General features: G+C 42.8%; 1 protein-coding gene across 2 annotated transcripts in view; it reads right to left on the bottom strand.

Annotated features, from left to right (window-relative positions):
• LOC131683611 (netrin-B-like) overlaps nucleotides 1–16,174 on the bottom strand; it is a 208,995-nt gene extending 192,821 nt beyond the window's left edge. Inside the window, exon 1 of one of the 2 annotated variants that reach the window (XM_058965741.1) lies at nucleotides 14,101–16,174. In XM_058965741.1, the coding sequence (XP_058821724.1) occupies nucleotides 14,101–15,247 (1,147 nt within the window). In that variant the 5' untranslated portion in view covers nucleotides 15,248–16,174. The remainder of the gene's footprint in view (nucleotides 1–14,100) is intronic. The other variant, XM_058965732.1, reaches the window with a different exon arrangement.
• Nucleotides 16,175–17,230: the final 1,056 nt, after the last annotated feature.

The raw sequence follows: 17,230 nt of genomic DNA, 5'->3' as shown, positions 1-17,230 counted from the left end.
GATGATCCCAAGGGTGTACTGAATAGCAGCTAATTCTGCGACGTAAACTGAAGCGGGATCATTGAGCTTGAATGAAGCGGTGATAGTATTATTGAAGATACCGAAGCCAGTGGACCCATCGAGATTCGATCCGTCAGTGTAGAACATTTTGTCACAGTCGACTTCACGGAATTTATTATAAAATATATTGGGGATCACTTGTGGGAGTATATGGTCCGGTATTCCACGAATCTCTTCCTTCATGGATGTGTCGAAGAATACAGTAGAATCAGAAGTATCTAGAAAACGGGCATGGTTGGGATTATACGAAGAAGGATTGATGCTCTGTGCCATGTAGTCGAAGTACAAGGACATAAAACGGGTTTGAGAATTAAGCTCGACGAGTCTTTCGAAGTTTTCAATCACCAACGGGTTCAAGATATCGCATCGAATGAGCAATCGATATGAGAGTTCCCAAAATCGATTTTTCAACGGGAGAACGCCCGACAGCACTTCGAGACTCATCGTATGGGTCGACTGCATGCACCCTAAGGCGATACGCAAACAACGATACTGAATTCTTTCGAGTTTGATGAAATGTATGTTCGCCGCGGAGCGAAAGCAGAAGCATCCGTATTCCATTACCGACAGTATCGTTGTTTGATACAACCTAATTAGGTCTCCTGGGTGGGCACCCCACCATGTTCCAGTTATTGTCCGGAGAAAATTGATCCTTTGTTGGCATTTTTGTTTCAGATACCTAATGTGACATCCCCAGGTACCTTTCGAGTCGAACCAGACCCCGAGATATTTAAATGTGAAAACCTGGTTGATCGTTGCACCCATTAATAAAAGCTGGAGTTGCGCCGGCTCACGCTTCCTAGAAAAAACAACCAACTCAGTTTTCTCCGTGGAGAACTCAATACCCAGCTGAAGAGCCCAAGCAGACAAATTGTCCAAGGTATTTTGTAATGGTCCTTGCAAGTCGGCAGCTTTGGGCCCTGTAACAGAGACCACCCCGTCGTCTGCAAGTTGCCTTAGCGTGCATGAATTGACAAGACAATCGTCAATGTCATTCACGTAGAAATTGTAGAGCAGGGGACTTAGACATGAGCCCTGGGGAAGACCCATGTAGCTAAATCGCGATGTTGTTAAGTCGCCATGCGAAAAATGCATATGCTTCTCAGACAACAGGTTTAGCAAAAAGTTATTTAAAATCGGCGAAAGACCATGCTGATGCAGCTTCTCTGAAAGAACATTGATAGAAACTGAGTCAAAAGCCCCCTTAATATCCAAGAAGACTGATGCCATCTGCTCTTTGTTAGCATAGGCCATTTGGATTTCTGTAGAAAGCAACGCAAGGCAATCGTTCGTCCCTTTGCCTTTGCGGAAGCCAAATTGTGTATCTGACAGTAAGCCATTTGCTTCGACCCAATTGTCGAGGCGAAACAAGATCATTTTCTCGAACAACTTCCGGATACAGGAAAGCATTGCAATCGGTCGGTACGAGTTGTGGTCGGAGGCTGGTTTTCCCGGTTTTGCGATAGCGATGACCTTCACTTGCCTCCAGTCGTGAGGAACAATGTTACCCTCAAGGAACTTGTTAAATAAATTCAGCAAACGCCTTTTAGCAGAATCAGGCAGATTCTTCAACAAGTTGAATTTGATTCTGTCTAACCCCGGGGCGTTATTGTTGCACGATAAGAGGGCAAGTGAGAACTCCACCATCGAAAACGGTGTTTCGTTCGCGGTATCGTGAGGAGACGCGGCGTGGTATGTTTTCTGTACCGGGACAGAGTCCGGACAGATCTTCTTGGCGAAGGCGAATATCCAGCGGTTTGAATATTCCACGTTCTCGTTAATACTATTTCGGTTACGCATACGTCGAGCCGTACCCCAAAGAGTGCTCATCGCTGTTTCTCTCGTTAACCCGTCGACGAACCGGCGCCAATAACTGCGTTTCTTGGCTTTCATCAAACACTTCATTCGCTTTTCTAGCGACGCGTACTGTCGATAGCTATCGGGTAACCCGTCGTCCCGAAAGGCTTTATACGCAGTGGACTTTTCCGCGTACAGTTCTGAGCACTCTTTGTCCCACCACAGGGTGGGAGATCGTCCGTGGGTGTTCGCGCCCGGTACTGGTTTAGTCTGAGCTTGATTCGCACTGTCGAGAATCAAGCCAGCCAAAAACCTGTACTCTTCCTCCGGAGGAAGTTCTTGAATGGATTCGATTTTAGCGGATATCGCGGTCGCGTAACTCTTCCAATCAATGTTCCGTGTGAGGTCATATGAGACATTGATTGTTTCTGATGGTCTTGAACCGTTGGCAATTGAAATTACGATAGGCAAATGGTCGCTACCGTGGGGATCAGGGATCACCTTCCACGTGCAATCTAACTGTAGCGAAGTCGAGCATAGAGATAAATCCAACGCGCTTGCGCGTGTTGGTGGTGTAGGAATCCGTGTCATTTCTCCCGTGTTTAAGATGGTCATGTTGAAATTGTCGCAAAGATCTTGGATTAATGTTGATCTGTTATCATCGTGAAGACCACCCCATACCGTACCGTGCGAGTTAAAGTCTCCTAGAACTAGCCGCGGTGCCGGTAGGAATTCCGTGATATTACAAAGCGTTCGGTTCCCTACCGACGCTCTAGGGGGAATGTAGATGGAAGCAATGCTAAGGTATTTGCTTTTGATCCTTATTTCACAAGCGACAACTTCAATGCCTGGTGTCGAAGGGAGGTTAATTCGGTTGAAAGAATAGCACTTTTTAATCCCCAAAAGTACTCCTCCATAGGGGTTTTCTCGATCCAGACGAATTATATTAAAGTCGTGGAAGTTGAGATTTATATCGGAAGTTAACCAAGTTTCACATAATGCGAAAACATCACATTTTAAACTATTTAGTAAAAATTTAAAGGAATCAATTTTCGGGAGGATACTTCTGCTGTTCCACTGTAGAACAGTGATCGAATCAGTGACCTCGTTCGATGACTTAGCCATCGAAGGATACGATCGCTGCAAGGAGGGGCCATTTAGTAGTCAACTGCTTCAAAAATGTTTGCACTATAGGGAGAAAACGTATCAGAAGGCTTTTAAGAGGATCGGTAACATTGAAAGCTGTGAAAATTAAGTCCACGATGTCAGAAAATTTCATTAGTCCATTACTGGACTGAGTGTCTGTTTGAAAAAGAGGGACACTTGGGGTTTCTGGTGTCCCTGGAAGTGGTGGGTACTCCTTGTTTGAATTAAAATTTCCAAATCCAGGAGCAGATTGCTTCGGCATTAGTGCAGCACTTCCGTTGGATTTATTAGATGTGGTTGGCGCACTCTCAGAGGAGGACACCTTGGGACCCTTACGGGGCAGTCTAGGGGAGGCAGGATTTCTCCGCTTCCTGGACTCCCCCGGGTTAACAAAAGATGTTCCCTCTTGTGGATTATCAGATTCTTGCTCAACAGGAGCCAAAAGAGCAAAGGAGTTTTCGGAAAGGACAGATGGCGAAGCATTCTTTAACATTTCTGCATAAGAGCGCTTCGAGCGTTCCTTGAGGGAGCGCTTAATTTTATCCCCGCGCTGTTTGTACGCAGGGCATGATTTAAGAGCATGCGGAGGGCCCCCGCAGTAAACACACTTTTCAGTGTCTTTGTCACAAGAGTCATCCTCATGCTCTCCACCGCACTTGCCACATCGTTTTTTATTGCCACAAAAGGTGGCTGTGTGGCCCAACTGTTTGCAGTTGCTGCAGTTCATTACCCGCGGTACAAACAGGCGTACAGGCAGGCGAACCCTATCCAGAAGGACATAATTTGGAAGAGACGATCCGGCGAAAGTCACCCGAAGCGAGGCTGATGGTATATAGGATTCTTTATCTCCAGCGAGCGTGTGCAATTTCTTGCAGTCTAATATTTTCACCGGCTTTAGTAGGGGGTTTTTAAAACAGCCAGCCCCATACTTCAGCACGTCCTCGCATGTCAAACTCGCCTCGGTTATGACCCCGTCGACCTCTACATCTACACACGGTACATACACCCTATAATGCTGCGTAAAGCGGGTACAGGAAGCAATCCCGTTTGCCTGTGCGAGGTCGCTAACAACAATTTTTAACTTATTCGCGCGAACCTTTGTAATCTGGGTCACGGCCGAGTAATGCTCTGTCAGATCACGTGATATTTTCAAAATATCAAATGATTTATTGGTGGTCCGGAAGTAAACCACAAATGGCCCAGTCGAGTTCTCTGGGTATGCTTTTAGGCGAGGGGGTTTGGTAGGAGGCTTATCAGGGGATGTTTCATCATCCATATTATCATCGGTGGGCTGACCGTCGAGGGACATTTTAGCGCGAGATCAGCACTTCGCGCAAAGAACGATAAAAAGAGCAGTAACGGAATGTATCAAGGGCAAAACAGAAAATAATAGTAGAAGGGAAACAGGTACTTATCTTTTCGATGCCGATGACCTTTGCTGGGACTGGCTGACAATACCAGCACGACACACTTTGTTTTCGAAACAAAGGCCTAGCAATCACAACTGGCTTTGACACTGCACTGAGCACTGGACACAATAAAAACTGAGCCGGGGAAGGCAACTGCAAAAGCACTAGCACACGTCTTATCCGAGCGCAAGTCGAACAACGAATGAGGATAAGAGTTGTAATAGAATTACGCGCATTCATAAATTCATTCGATGTATGACTATGGAACATGCTCAAGCAATTTAATATTAAATATTATTAAATTTTAATAATATAATATTCGTGTTGTATTCAATGGGCTTCCCTAATAATATGAAACTGACTTTTGTTCATTCGCAGTCTAGAGTATAGAGAAGATAGAAAACCTAACCTAATCCCAGTCGCAGTAGGCAGAATTAAAATGCAAAGAAATCAAAACAAATAGATTTACAGTAAACCGCGTCAAAAAGTATCTTTCGAGTTTAAATATCAGTATACTACTGATTCCGTTCGAATTTAAGGCAAGTGCGAAGGGTCCATAAATACTGGCTAGTAATTGAATCATATGTTGATAATTCAATGAATAAAAACTACGCTTGTTGAATTTGCGAGGTGAACAAAAAGGAATGAGGAGAATTTGCATTGTGTTCTCGCTTGACTCTGCTGTCTGCACTGCGTGCCGTCATCCTTTTCTCACTCTCCCTCGTCACTGTTGTTGGCACTCACTATGCTCAGTTTTGGTTGCTCAAGTTCTCTCAACTGAAAAAGACGATCATTTTGATTTGTGACCGAAGTTTTACGTACATTTGGACGAAAAAGTGATAGTCATGATTTCGTGCAACTCTGGCCGCAGCATGAATTCGTAGACGAATGTACAAAAAAGTCACAAATAAGCAGATAATAAAACACAATCGTTTCTGTTGAACATAAAGTCAACTCGAGTTATTTTTTACTGCGTGCAAGTCCAAGTTCTTCGTGAGCCCGTTCAAGTCATAAGCGGTATTCGTACCGTAACTCTTAGACAGTTCGGCTGTGTTTTAATTTCTGTACGGTATGTGATTGTATACACTTTGTATCGGTATTGGTTCGTTTTTTTCCCTCAAGGTCACATTCCTCAGTCTTTTGTTCGCGGATTGAGGATTGGTCAGCTACATAAGCTGGAACAGTGCGACGTTGGAAACCAGTTAAAAGATAAGCGGTTTTTTATCTATCTTAACACATTTATTGCTTTTACGCCGTCTGCGCGGGTGCTGGAATCAGGAATCAGAATATATTTGCTTAAATGGCTCGTTCCCCGTATGTACGCAGAGCTCTAACCATTTGTCCATTTGTGGTCTTTTTCGGCCCAAAAGTAAATCTCTGAATCTTTTACCGATGTCCAAAGATCAGGTCGGTTGTCGGCTGTGTGTGTGTGTGTGTGTGTTTATACATCGTTCTCCCACTAACCAGTAGTGCTTTTATGGAAGAAACTTCTCTGCGTCTATGTAATGATATATTTAGTTTTATCGATAGATGTACCCATGTTTAGCCCTGGAGATGAAAGGCGATAGCTCTACTGTGCATCAAACGACCCACATCGAGAATGCCTGTTCATACACGTGCAATCGGAGGCCGCCTTTATATACAATAAATCTCGCATGAATACATACATCAATTCGATATTTGCAATAAAATTGCACTTCCAGATAAAACATAATATTTTGATTCTGGTACGTATTAACAAAAAGGAAAATATTTGGGAAAAATATATGAGCATTGAAAATTAACATGAAACGATCTCTCCAGCGCATCGTGTTGCTCTGAATAAATTAATGCATGGGATTTTTGTGAAGAATTCTCCTCCATCCATGGGATTATTGCATCATCTAATCAGGTCCAGATGGCGCACCAAACGGAACGGAGTAGGCTTATTTTTTGGCACATTGCTTCACACACGTCAATGTCACAGTTATTAGGAAGTGCCCATAAATCTCTAAATAAAATCACCCTTTTCTCGCAATATTTCCGTCTACTAACACATTACTCAACAGGAAAAACGACCTACTGAACGACTGACTGCAATTTCCTGTTGGATATACTGGATATATCACTGGAAAACTGAAAAAAAAATTAACGAGCACAACGACACGTCCGAGCGATTCGCCAGTATGAGATCTGACGGTTGTCGGCTGTGACCAAAAAACAAAGGTTCCCTTAGACAAGGTTAGAGTCGTGTTAGCGAACGTAAGGCAGGCAAACGATAGTGCTTGCTGTTAGTACTTCAAGGGGCTATAATGTGGATATTCCAGCGGTAAAGGTAGAAATTGAAGGTGTTGTCAATGATGAGAGTTTGTCATGCGGCGATTTTCTGATGTACGAGGTTGGCTGTTTTAGAGACCGCATACTTCAGCCGGTGAAAATACTGGCCTGCAAGCGTTTCCATGCACTATTAGTCGCAGAGGGTTTCTTATATTGCTGGAACCGCTTTACCGAAGTACAGAGTGAATTATCATGATTTTTTTCAACCTAGCAAAAACATTAAAAAATGAATTAACTCGTGAAATCTTTATTGTGGCTCGAAAGGACATTATTTGCCATTTATTGTTTACAAACAATTTCTTTTAAATGTCGACCATACCAGTGAGGTGGTCCAATTTTTGAAGACACGTTCAAGCATTGTGCCATCTGGCTAATTACTCGATTAATGTTGGCTTCCAATGCGTCAATCGTTACCGGCTTATCCACATAAACTTTTGACTTCACAGTCCCCTAAAAAAAGTCTATAGATGTGATATCGTCCGATCTTGGCGGCCAACTGATATGTCCACGTTCACCGAATTTCGCACGCAATCATTCCACTGTTGCAATACTAGAGTGGCACGTGGCGCCGTCTAATTGGAACCAAATGTTGTCCAGACGGCTTCAAGTTCGGGCAGTATACAGTCTGTTAACTTGCTTTTAAACCAAGACTCTTCCGCTCTTGGCTTATCTCGTGTATTTCTAAAGTAATTTGGAAATTTTTGAAAAAATAAATTATTTCAATTGGTGGTAATGGCGAATGGTTATTAACGGCTGAGTTTACGTCAATAGTGTTTTCGAACTACTTATCAAAAATAGCAAGGTTTGTTAATTGCTACTATGATTTTTGTGATTAATCCTCCTATAAGTGAGATTTTCCAACTAAACTCTTGTTTTGGTAAAAGAAATGAGCTAACGTTTCATATATTCTACAAAGTTATTTCAATCGTTCAAATACCCAATTTTTATTAACGCATAATTTTTCTTATCTCGAGTATTATTGGCCATTTTTTGAAAAAAAAAATATCTTTTTTTCAAATCTACTAACTCTACTGGAGACAACGAGAGACAGTGAACTCTATTGAGTTTTATAGTGTTGATGTAGCATTTCTAATTGCAACTAGAGCAGGCTGCCAGGGCCGGCGGAACACTTTTTTCCCGAGTGGGTACTCAGATTCGGAGTGATTTCTACCCATGGTGACGAAAGTTCAGATCTGGCGTGTGTAGGTGAACAGGAAAATTCCCGGATAATATCTGGTGGTTATTTGGAAACACCCTTTGTTAACGGGTTTTATGGCGGACGGCTCAGAGAAAATGTGTTCGTCGATTGCTGATACTTCAAAAGTTCCACAGCTAACTACCAATTACTCCATTCTTTTAAATTTCTTTGCTTAATTTTCCGTTCCCACCGATAGAACCTTTCGCAGGTACTGAAGCCTGCAGGGTAGTGTTGGCTAACGGCAAGGTATCTCCAACGACCGATATCTCCTCAGGCTCAATTGATGTCGGGATATTTCTGCGGTGGCAAAAATAAAGCCGATAAGTCCACTTTTCGATACAAATTATATCCATCTAATACAACTGGCACCAGGGATGTCTTCTTCCGAACCAAACATAAGCCATTTAACATCATCGATATATGCGGGATCTAACTAAACACTCGGCCATGTAGGAAGAAGACTTGTCTACGTACCCGCCTGGGAAGTCGAGATATATGGTGTAGTCTCCTACGTGGGGTTGGATTCTTTAAGAACCCTTTGCTATAGTCAGTGAAAATTCTGGTTTGCAAGTAATTGCGTTCGGTAAAAATCGAGGAATATAAAAAACACTAATTTTCCATAAGCCTCATATCGAGTCTTTCGCAGGGTCTGCTCTTCTACACTTTGTTCTTTTAAACGGGGCATGCCATGGGATTGTCTTCACGATGATAATGATATATCTAACTGCGTGATATTTGCGACAATTTCAATATGACCATCTTGAATACGGTGAAAATTGCACAAATTCCTACTCCACCTGCACGGCCAAATGCTTTAGAATTATTATTGTACTGGACCTTGCTGCAATTAGTGAGCCCATTGATTGAAAGAGTTACGCGTCCACTATATCCGAAACAATCGAATTAAAACAAGAAATTCTTTCGGTGTCAGACGAAACGAGTACCCGGTGCGAGCAACAGTGAACGGTTCCCCACTCCGTGGTGACCAGAGAGTGTTCAGAATTTTACGCGAAAAGGCCTTATAAGGACTCGAATCGAAGCGCCCGAGTTATTCCGAATATACGTGACGTTAGAAACACAAATGAAAAAACATGACGAAAGCTGAAAAACGCGGTTATTGGCACCGGTTCGTCGACGGATTAAGGAGAGAAAAACTGTTTCAACTGGTGGCTAGGCCGATTCAACCGTTGATCGAAATACACGCAACCAATAATCTTTCGGTGACAACAGCATTCCATGTAGATCCACATTCAAATCGACGTTTCACGATGAAATGATAATGCTGTATATAAACGAAATGATTATTTTTTAAACACACAAATTTATCTGACAGCACAAATGCTCGCGCTAAGCATTGCAGTGCGCATATAACCGTAACGTTCATCAGAAGATGACAGCTATGCATAGCTCCTATGCTATTTATTATGACAATAGTGGAGTGGCGAGAGCGACCACATCGTTACAGTTTCTGGGGATAATATGAGAGTTTCTGAGTGCTTTATCTGAAAAATCATGCCAGATTACCAGATACAAATACTAGTTTGTGTTCCTTCGCACTGCTCTATTGCGGGTAATGAGAAGGCAGAAAGCATTAGAACGTAATTTTTGTGAAAGATCGCGTAATTTCAACGAGTTTTTCAGTATTTTTTAAATTGGCGAATTTCATGGAACCATGGAGGTTTAGAGATCCTAAAGGTATCAACAAACAATGGCTAAAGGGGATTGATGAGGGTCGTGACTTTCTTCGAGTGATATCTAGGTCATGTCCATTAACTATACGTTGAATGCGTAACTCCGGGATACTGCAGTCGTGGAGAGAGGTTATCACGACATAAAATATGTTGTCTGGTCGTGCGCCTAGTGTTCTAACGCCAGATCGCTGCTAACCGAATACATTCGACCTCATTCCACTGCAAGATGTGCTGGCTATCCTCGATCTCCCCTATATGGCTCTCATATAATTATTTTTAACCACCATAGACATCCAAATTTAGTTATCTCTTCTCTCTTGGTAGCTATGTTAGCATCTACCTGGTAATCTGGTCCCAAAAGAGTTCCCAGCGGATCCAAGGAGGTCAGTCGGCGATCCGGTTCATGGTGTCCTGACAGAGATCTTCTGATTGCCAAAAAGCTGCAAATTAAATGTCTTCTTTTGCCTGCCATTGTTGTCCGCCCTCTTTTGACTTCCCCTGACGCGGTCTCTGCCACTTTGGTGTTGAAATCCATCCTTCTTGTGTACGTCTTTTGCCTTCCTTATAAAAGTGTTGCTCTTTGTTTCAATTTTTAATCAAATAATAATTCTTTTTGAAAAATTGCGAATTATATATTTAGTCTTTTAACATATTTCTAACTGCATCCTTTATTCCGAATATTTTTTTTGTATATCGATCAGACTTCCTTGTTTTAAGAAATAAAAAATAATTTCAAATTACTATCGAATCCTGATTATTATCCCAAATTTTGAAGAAATTGAAAATGTAAAGGAGTGGAATTTGTATCTGAATTAAAATATAAAATTGTCTTACGTCGAGAGTTTCGGACGCATTCATGTTGTGCGCGAGACACATACAGGGTTAATCTCAGGTTTGGGTTTGTTCCAAACTTTCGAGTGGGTAATTCCCCCCTCGGTTATTTTCGAGTGGGTAGTACTACCCATACTGCCCACGTATTCCGCCGGCCCTGCACTAAGTGTAAACAATTGGGCCACACAGACACTCATTGTAGCTATTCCTTACAAAGACTTCGGGTGCGATTTTCGACGTGTCGGGTTCCCCTGGTGCCGATGGAATTGATTTTTTTTTCCGTGGAAGGAACAATTCCATATTAAATTTGCAAAAGGGCGAATAAGATTTGTAAACAAACTTTTTTTTTGATGATTTCTCTTAATTTACTATAATTTCAAAGCAGAAAACAATTGAAATTACTTCTACGAAGGGTAAAAATTTACATTAACGCATATTTTTCATGAAATTCCACTCTGCAGCAGACTAATGAGCGAAACAAGTTTGTTTACAAAAAGCACTTTCGCCCTTTTGACGAATTAATATTGAATTGTTTCGTGTTTGCTGTGTTCGGCCGGTGTGGCGGCGTTACGGGTTTCTTACCGGTAGTCCACAGACTTCTTTTCGCAAAGAGTCAACGAGAACCAGAAGAAGAAGAAGAATTCTTGCAAAGAACGTGGTGTAACCGCGAACGCGACTGGTAACCCTACATCGAACGATCATGCTGCGGGGGAATAAACATGACAGAAGGGAAACAAATGATAATTGTGAGGAAAAGAAGAAGATAGAGGGAAAAAACAAAAGCTAAGATCAGCGTGGTTAATTTCTATTGTGACTTTTTATGAAAATTATTAATTTTATGATTATTTGCCATCTTATTCGCTATCTATTGGAACTACTAACTACAATAGGTAATGCATCAACATATCATATCTAAATACAACTAAATTAAATCAGTGTTTACCACAGTCGCACTTAGGATCACCCAATTGAATTGTATTGAACCATATTCGGGTTTAATTAAATTATCAATAAGAGTAAGTACTCCTCTCTTATAAACATATAAACTGTCAATTAGAATCCTGATAATCTCGCAGGTGCAATAAATTTTCGAGATAGAACAACATAGTGCTGAGGGCGATTTGGATTCGCACTGAAAAATTGTAAGTCATGTGAGGTTATGGTAGGCTCAATTCACGGAAACTAATATATTCCAGCTGAAGCTGATCACTATACGGAACACTGGTCTGCTTTCGAAATTGAAGAATCCAGTAGTGGGGATAAACTAAAACGTTTCCTTGCAGAACGTTCCTAGCGTCCTTTCACCGAAATGTTAAAGAAAGCTTCGCCGCCACCTTTATCTAACTGTTTCATTCTCTTGACTTATAACAAGGGTAAACCTGATAACTCACAAGAGGGTTCATCTACTGGGGCGCCTAGGAGTTATAGGAAGCGGAGGAACAATTCCTCTCCCAAACCTCCTTGTGAAGGACAGAAAGTGTCCCTTGACGGAGCACCGAAAGTGACTCCACGTGGAAATACTGTAACCAAACCGAAATAACTAGCTCCTCGTCTCGGAGGAATAAGATCAAAGGAGTTCCCACCACTTCCCGAAACACCAAAAACCCCAAGTGTTCCTTTGTTTCAGTCTGAGAGTGATCCTGGAACTGTCATCATCGTGGCACTACTGTCACAGACTAACAGACATAACACTATGAGGGAATTTCCTAAAAAAATATCGATCCGGAAATTTTCCTAGTGCGCTAGCTCCACCTTTTATTCACAGTCCAAAACACTCATTTGCTGGTGGGTTACTCCTCAGGCTTGGGAACAATTTTTCGATAGTAGTCTATCCCCCATATGCTTGTTCATATGTCAGTGGCGCCATAATTTCAAAAGCGGCCACAGTCCCAACTACAAATATATTTAAAATGACCGTTAAAGTAGGCGAAGCATTATTTTCGAGTGTTATGTCTGTTAGTCTGTGCTAGTGTGATGTTTTCTATGAAATGCAGGAGTAGATTACATTGTTATTATGACATATTTTGCAAGCGCTAAGTTATGTGTATTTGCTAAAAACGAAAAGATGTTATTTGTGTGTAAATATTTTCAACACAAAAATGATGTCTCTTTGCTTTTAGCTAATACACTGCCACCTATTGATAATTACACCAAGTATCTCGAAGCACACGATAAATTACGCTATCAAATTGGTAAATTCATTTACACTCTGGATTAGTTTGCTGAATTTAATAGCCTCCTGGTGGATTTATCCGAATATGATTGTTAATTCGACAATCCACAGGGGTTTCATTCAAAAATTAATTTCGTTGATTCAACTGTGCTAAATTTTTGTGCGTGTAGTGTAGTTATAAATAATAAAGGATAATGCCAACCGACAACTTATTTTGTTTCAAAACCCTTAAGAACAATAAGATCCCTAAACGTTACAAGCAGAGCCTGCGCTAGCAAAATAAAGCAGATCAAACAGAGCACTCCACCCAAGCAGAACTGGATCCTCCAGTAGGAGTATTCAATATGCCAATTCAATTTGACCCGCTCTCAGGGCGTTCCGTAAACTCAATAGAAGTTTATCTCTCAATCGTAATTCATCCGCCTCGTTGTGATTTCAAACAAACTTTGTTCTCCGCGAGGGAGCAGCATATTCGATCCTTCCTTACGTCAAGATTGATTTTACTCTTTATTTTGCGGGCGGAAGCCACGAATCGGGATAGGGGTCCAGATCCAGGCAGGAACCTCGTCTGGACGGAACATTATCCATTAAATGGATTTTTTTTCGTGATGCCGATTAGTCTGCTTTTGGCAGCACGAGAACGGACACGCTTAGATGCGCCCCTTCTTGCCAAAGATATGGTTCGATAATAAAGTTATTAGTTTGGACCACCTTCTCGGCCGTTGTTTTGGGGTTTTTTTTGTTTGTTTAATCAAGAGCTAGAGGCTGAACTTTGAATCTGATCACATGAACACAATGAGGGGAAGTTATTTGTTGAGGTTCCCATATTATCAAGTCACGTTTAAACGTTTAATTATGATGTTCCCTGACGATTGATTTTTGCAGGGTTAGAGGGAATCGAATGAAAAATATTTCTGTTGTTGACAATAGAACTCTTTTCGAACAAATAAGTTGCGTGAACGATAACGAGAACAAAAAAGCAGGCACAGGATCAACACTTGGACCGGGGAACAACGGCTTTAATTCCCTTCCAAAGGAAGATGTTACCAGAATGATTTTTCGTCTTAGAAAATCCCAAAGATCTCGGCTGGGATTGAACCCAGACCCACTTGCTCTTGGGTGAGAAGCAGTAACGCTTGCCACTCAACCACCGGCACCGTTTTGAAAAGGCTTTCAAAATGAATTTTTTTCTAAACTACCTTACAAATTCTTTTTCCAACAATGCCTATTTTGTTGGAGTTGTAAGGAATTTTGAAGCAAAAAAAAATAAATCTTTTAAAGTATTAACTGAGACCCTTCTCCGATTTTGCCGTTTTTTTCTGTGAACCTAGCTAAGGTTATACTTTTGTTTGAAACAAAATTAAAATGTAGTTTTTACTAAGTGTTAAGCCGAGACTATCAAATCAAATGGGTTCATCTAAGAAGAATAACTCAATGATGATCTGTTTCTAAATAAAGAACAATAACAAAAGCACTTACTTTTACACTCGTTGGACTCCCTCGCATTAGCTCGTCCCCAAGGCCGATCAAAGTGAAACGCCTTGCACCGTTCGCAGTCCCGTCCGGCCGTATTGTGCTTGCAGTCACACGTTAACTCTTCCTCACGCCCAAGAACACAACGCGATGCATGTCCATTGCACTTACAGCGTCCTCCAACGGCAAAATCGGACACGGCATAGTGATGTGTTACAAGCGGAACGGTAACGGTTGCTAACGTTGAACTAGCTTCATCGGAACTATCGATACCGTTGAAACCGAACGGATCCTTTTTCTGCCGATACGAAACCGGAACCTGAGGCGACCCAAGTAAAAGCAAATCCTCCATCGATTCCTGTGGCATTTGAAGCCGATGGAAGACGACGCGAATGTCCGTCGCAGTGACCCAGTCTTGCAGCACCGGCGAAGAGTCAAAATCCGAAGCGGAGGGACGACCTTCCAGGGTACTAAACGCTATTCGAGAACCCTGTATTCCTGTCGATTCACCCATGTGTCTGTGGGCATCCGTACAACGAGCCTCCTGCTCGTTACCTTTAGTGATAGTCGCACGATTAGGACGCCCGTATACTCTCCGGCATTGGGAACTATAGAACTGGAACGGTTGCCAGGATTTCCCGAAATCCGCGCTCTTGTAGATGGCGATTGAATCGGGCTTGACGGCTGCCGGACAAAAGGTCATACTCACGTAAGTCAGTTCATACTTTTTACCCAGCGACAACGTCAGAGTAACATTGTCCGGAGGAGCATTCATCCCGATAGGGGTCACTAGTGGTTCGGATCGCCAGCAGGTTACATTATTAGAGTTATTCACATCAGTCAGCGCGGAAGCCGGGTGTCTCTTTCGCGGATTAGAGTCATCACATTGATGGCACGGTCCGCGTAGCTCGTGACTATCGCATACCTCTACCGGTCCGCGCAATCCGCACGTGGAGGACGCCTCGATGGGCATTCCGAATGCAGCATTCACAAAATCCGGGACGCAACGCCGCGGTCGGTCTTCATCGTAGCACGGGTCGAACTGGGACTGGACTGGAAACATTTTTAAATAACCATCCGGCGTTGTGGTCACTAACAAGGGCAGGAGCAGGCCGGACCAGCAAACAATACCGAAAACCGTGTACCGGTTCATTGTTCCACAAATTACCTCTACACAATGCTGTGGCGGCAAAAATCTGTTTTTCTCATGAAATTTTAATTAATCGCTACGGTTGCATACATTACAGCGGGCCGGTCGACAAACGAGGGGGAAATCGGCCGGAACACGGAATTTTAATTAACACACTATCCGTGCGTGGGCGGCGGCATCATTCCATTACCGACCGAAGGACGCACATATTGTATTGCACCTCGCCTAGCCGACACACACACGCTTAATCAATTAATCACCAATTTCTCGTAGATTGCAGCAATTTTCCGGCTGCATTCACTCCAGAAAAGCCAAATGACAACATTCAATCATCCTATTATCACATTCTAAAATGCACACCGAAGACATATGTTTCGCATTAGCCCGGGTGTCTCACTTCCAACTGGGACCGGCACCGCACCCGACCCAAAACCGTCGGTAGAATTCTCTTTTGAACGACTATTCGCCTACTATGCGGTAACAACTACGCGAGAAGACCGGGCCGGGGCACCGAAACAGGCGATCAAAACAAACACGCAACAAGAACACCGTCGCAGCAAGCGGGAAACTTGCGAGAAGGCGAATGACGATGATGGGTGACGACACTTTGTCTACGCGCGACGCGGCGACATAACGAGACCGGTCATCCCACACGCCGAATGAAACGACGCGAAAGGACTCGAACTGACTGCCAGACGAATATTATTGTGCGGGAGGATCGGATGACTCGCAATTTTTTGTTCCCTTTCGTTTCGCGCGTACTAACCGCAATCAACGGCGATGATATTCTGATTCTGCGGGCTTACGACAACGACGGCGACGACTGCGAACAAGACTGTTAGCTGGATGGATACTGACTGAATGGCGTTTATTCCTGTTCACGGCAGATTCGGGATCAAAACGCGCCGCGCGCACACACATTGCAAGCAAGAAAGCATCTGCCAGCACCACGAACGAACAAACGGACGGACGGAAAAACTCGGAGAGATGAGCTCTACAGGTCGGAAAGGGAAATTTGCGTGGAATGTCGAAAGGATCGCTGCTGGTCGCTGGTCGGGACCTGATTGGTGGGTCGGCGGCAGAGGTGGTGGTAGCAGACGAACAATCGGATGGGTTGGAGTGGTCAGAGTTTTCCCGCAGCTTCTTCACTGGTTGGGCTGCTGCTAACAGCGTGATGATGATGAAGGCGACGAGCAATTGAGTGTGAGAGCGGTTGCTCTCCCGCTGACGGAGCATAAACGGTCGGAATCGGAGCCGAACAGGCTGCTTTTTATGAAAATGTTAAAGGGCTATTTGGATTTGTTTTTGTTGTCCACTCTTATGTTGAACCATTCGCTCGAGAGGAGATTGCTAAAAGTCGAGAGAATGGGGAGAGTGAGTTCCGTGAGATTAAATTAGAATCGTGCTAATGGAGAGAAGAGAGTTTTTCTCAAGCCCTACTTCTCAGTGAGTGAGTTGCGTTCAGTACCGGCAGGTGAGAGACACTTGTTCACGTCTCACTGGAATCGTGGGAAACGAGTGACAGAGATAAAGCGTGCGAAAGAGACCAAAAGGGTCAATAATTTTTAATAAACGGTACACACGACGTGATTGGGATAACGCCGATGAGGGTGACATATTGAGCCAAAAATCACCGTTTTCATTAAGACCAAAGGATTTTGGTTTGTTTGCCTCACAAAATATCTAACCTCAATCAGTTTTTGCAGTGCATTTTTTTTGTTTCCTTACGAAATAATTCGGCACCGTTTATTTATTAACGGGAGTAGAAAGGTCAATTCTTGAGCGTTTTTTCAAAACGTCATATCTGCAATGAGTTACTCTCTTTGTTTACTTTCTCTTCTGTTAATAATTCGGTCACTTTAACATTTATCCCTCAGCTCTTTGCATAATATGCTAGTTAAAACCACCGTGTTTCGATCTGTACTGTAAAATAAGTGAAAAGTGTTATAGTGACGCCGTAAAAATCGAAAGAGAAAGTATAAACAG

Source organism: Topomyia yanbarensis, chromosome 1 (genome assembly GCF_030247195.1).
Source record: "Topomyia yanbarensis strain Yona2022 chromosome 1, ASM3024719v1, whole genome shotgun sequence".
In the NCBI taxonomy this organism is placed as follows: Eukaryota; Metazoa; Arthropoda; class Insecta; order Diptera; family Culicidae; genus Topomyia; species Topomyia yanbarensis.
This window is presented reverse-complemented; position numbering and strand designations above follow the sequence as displayed.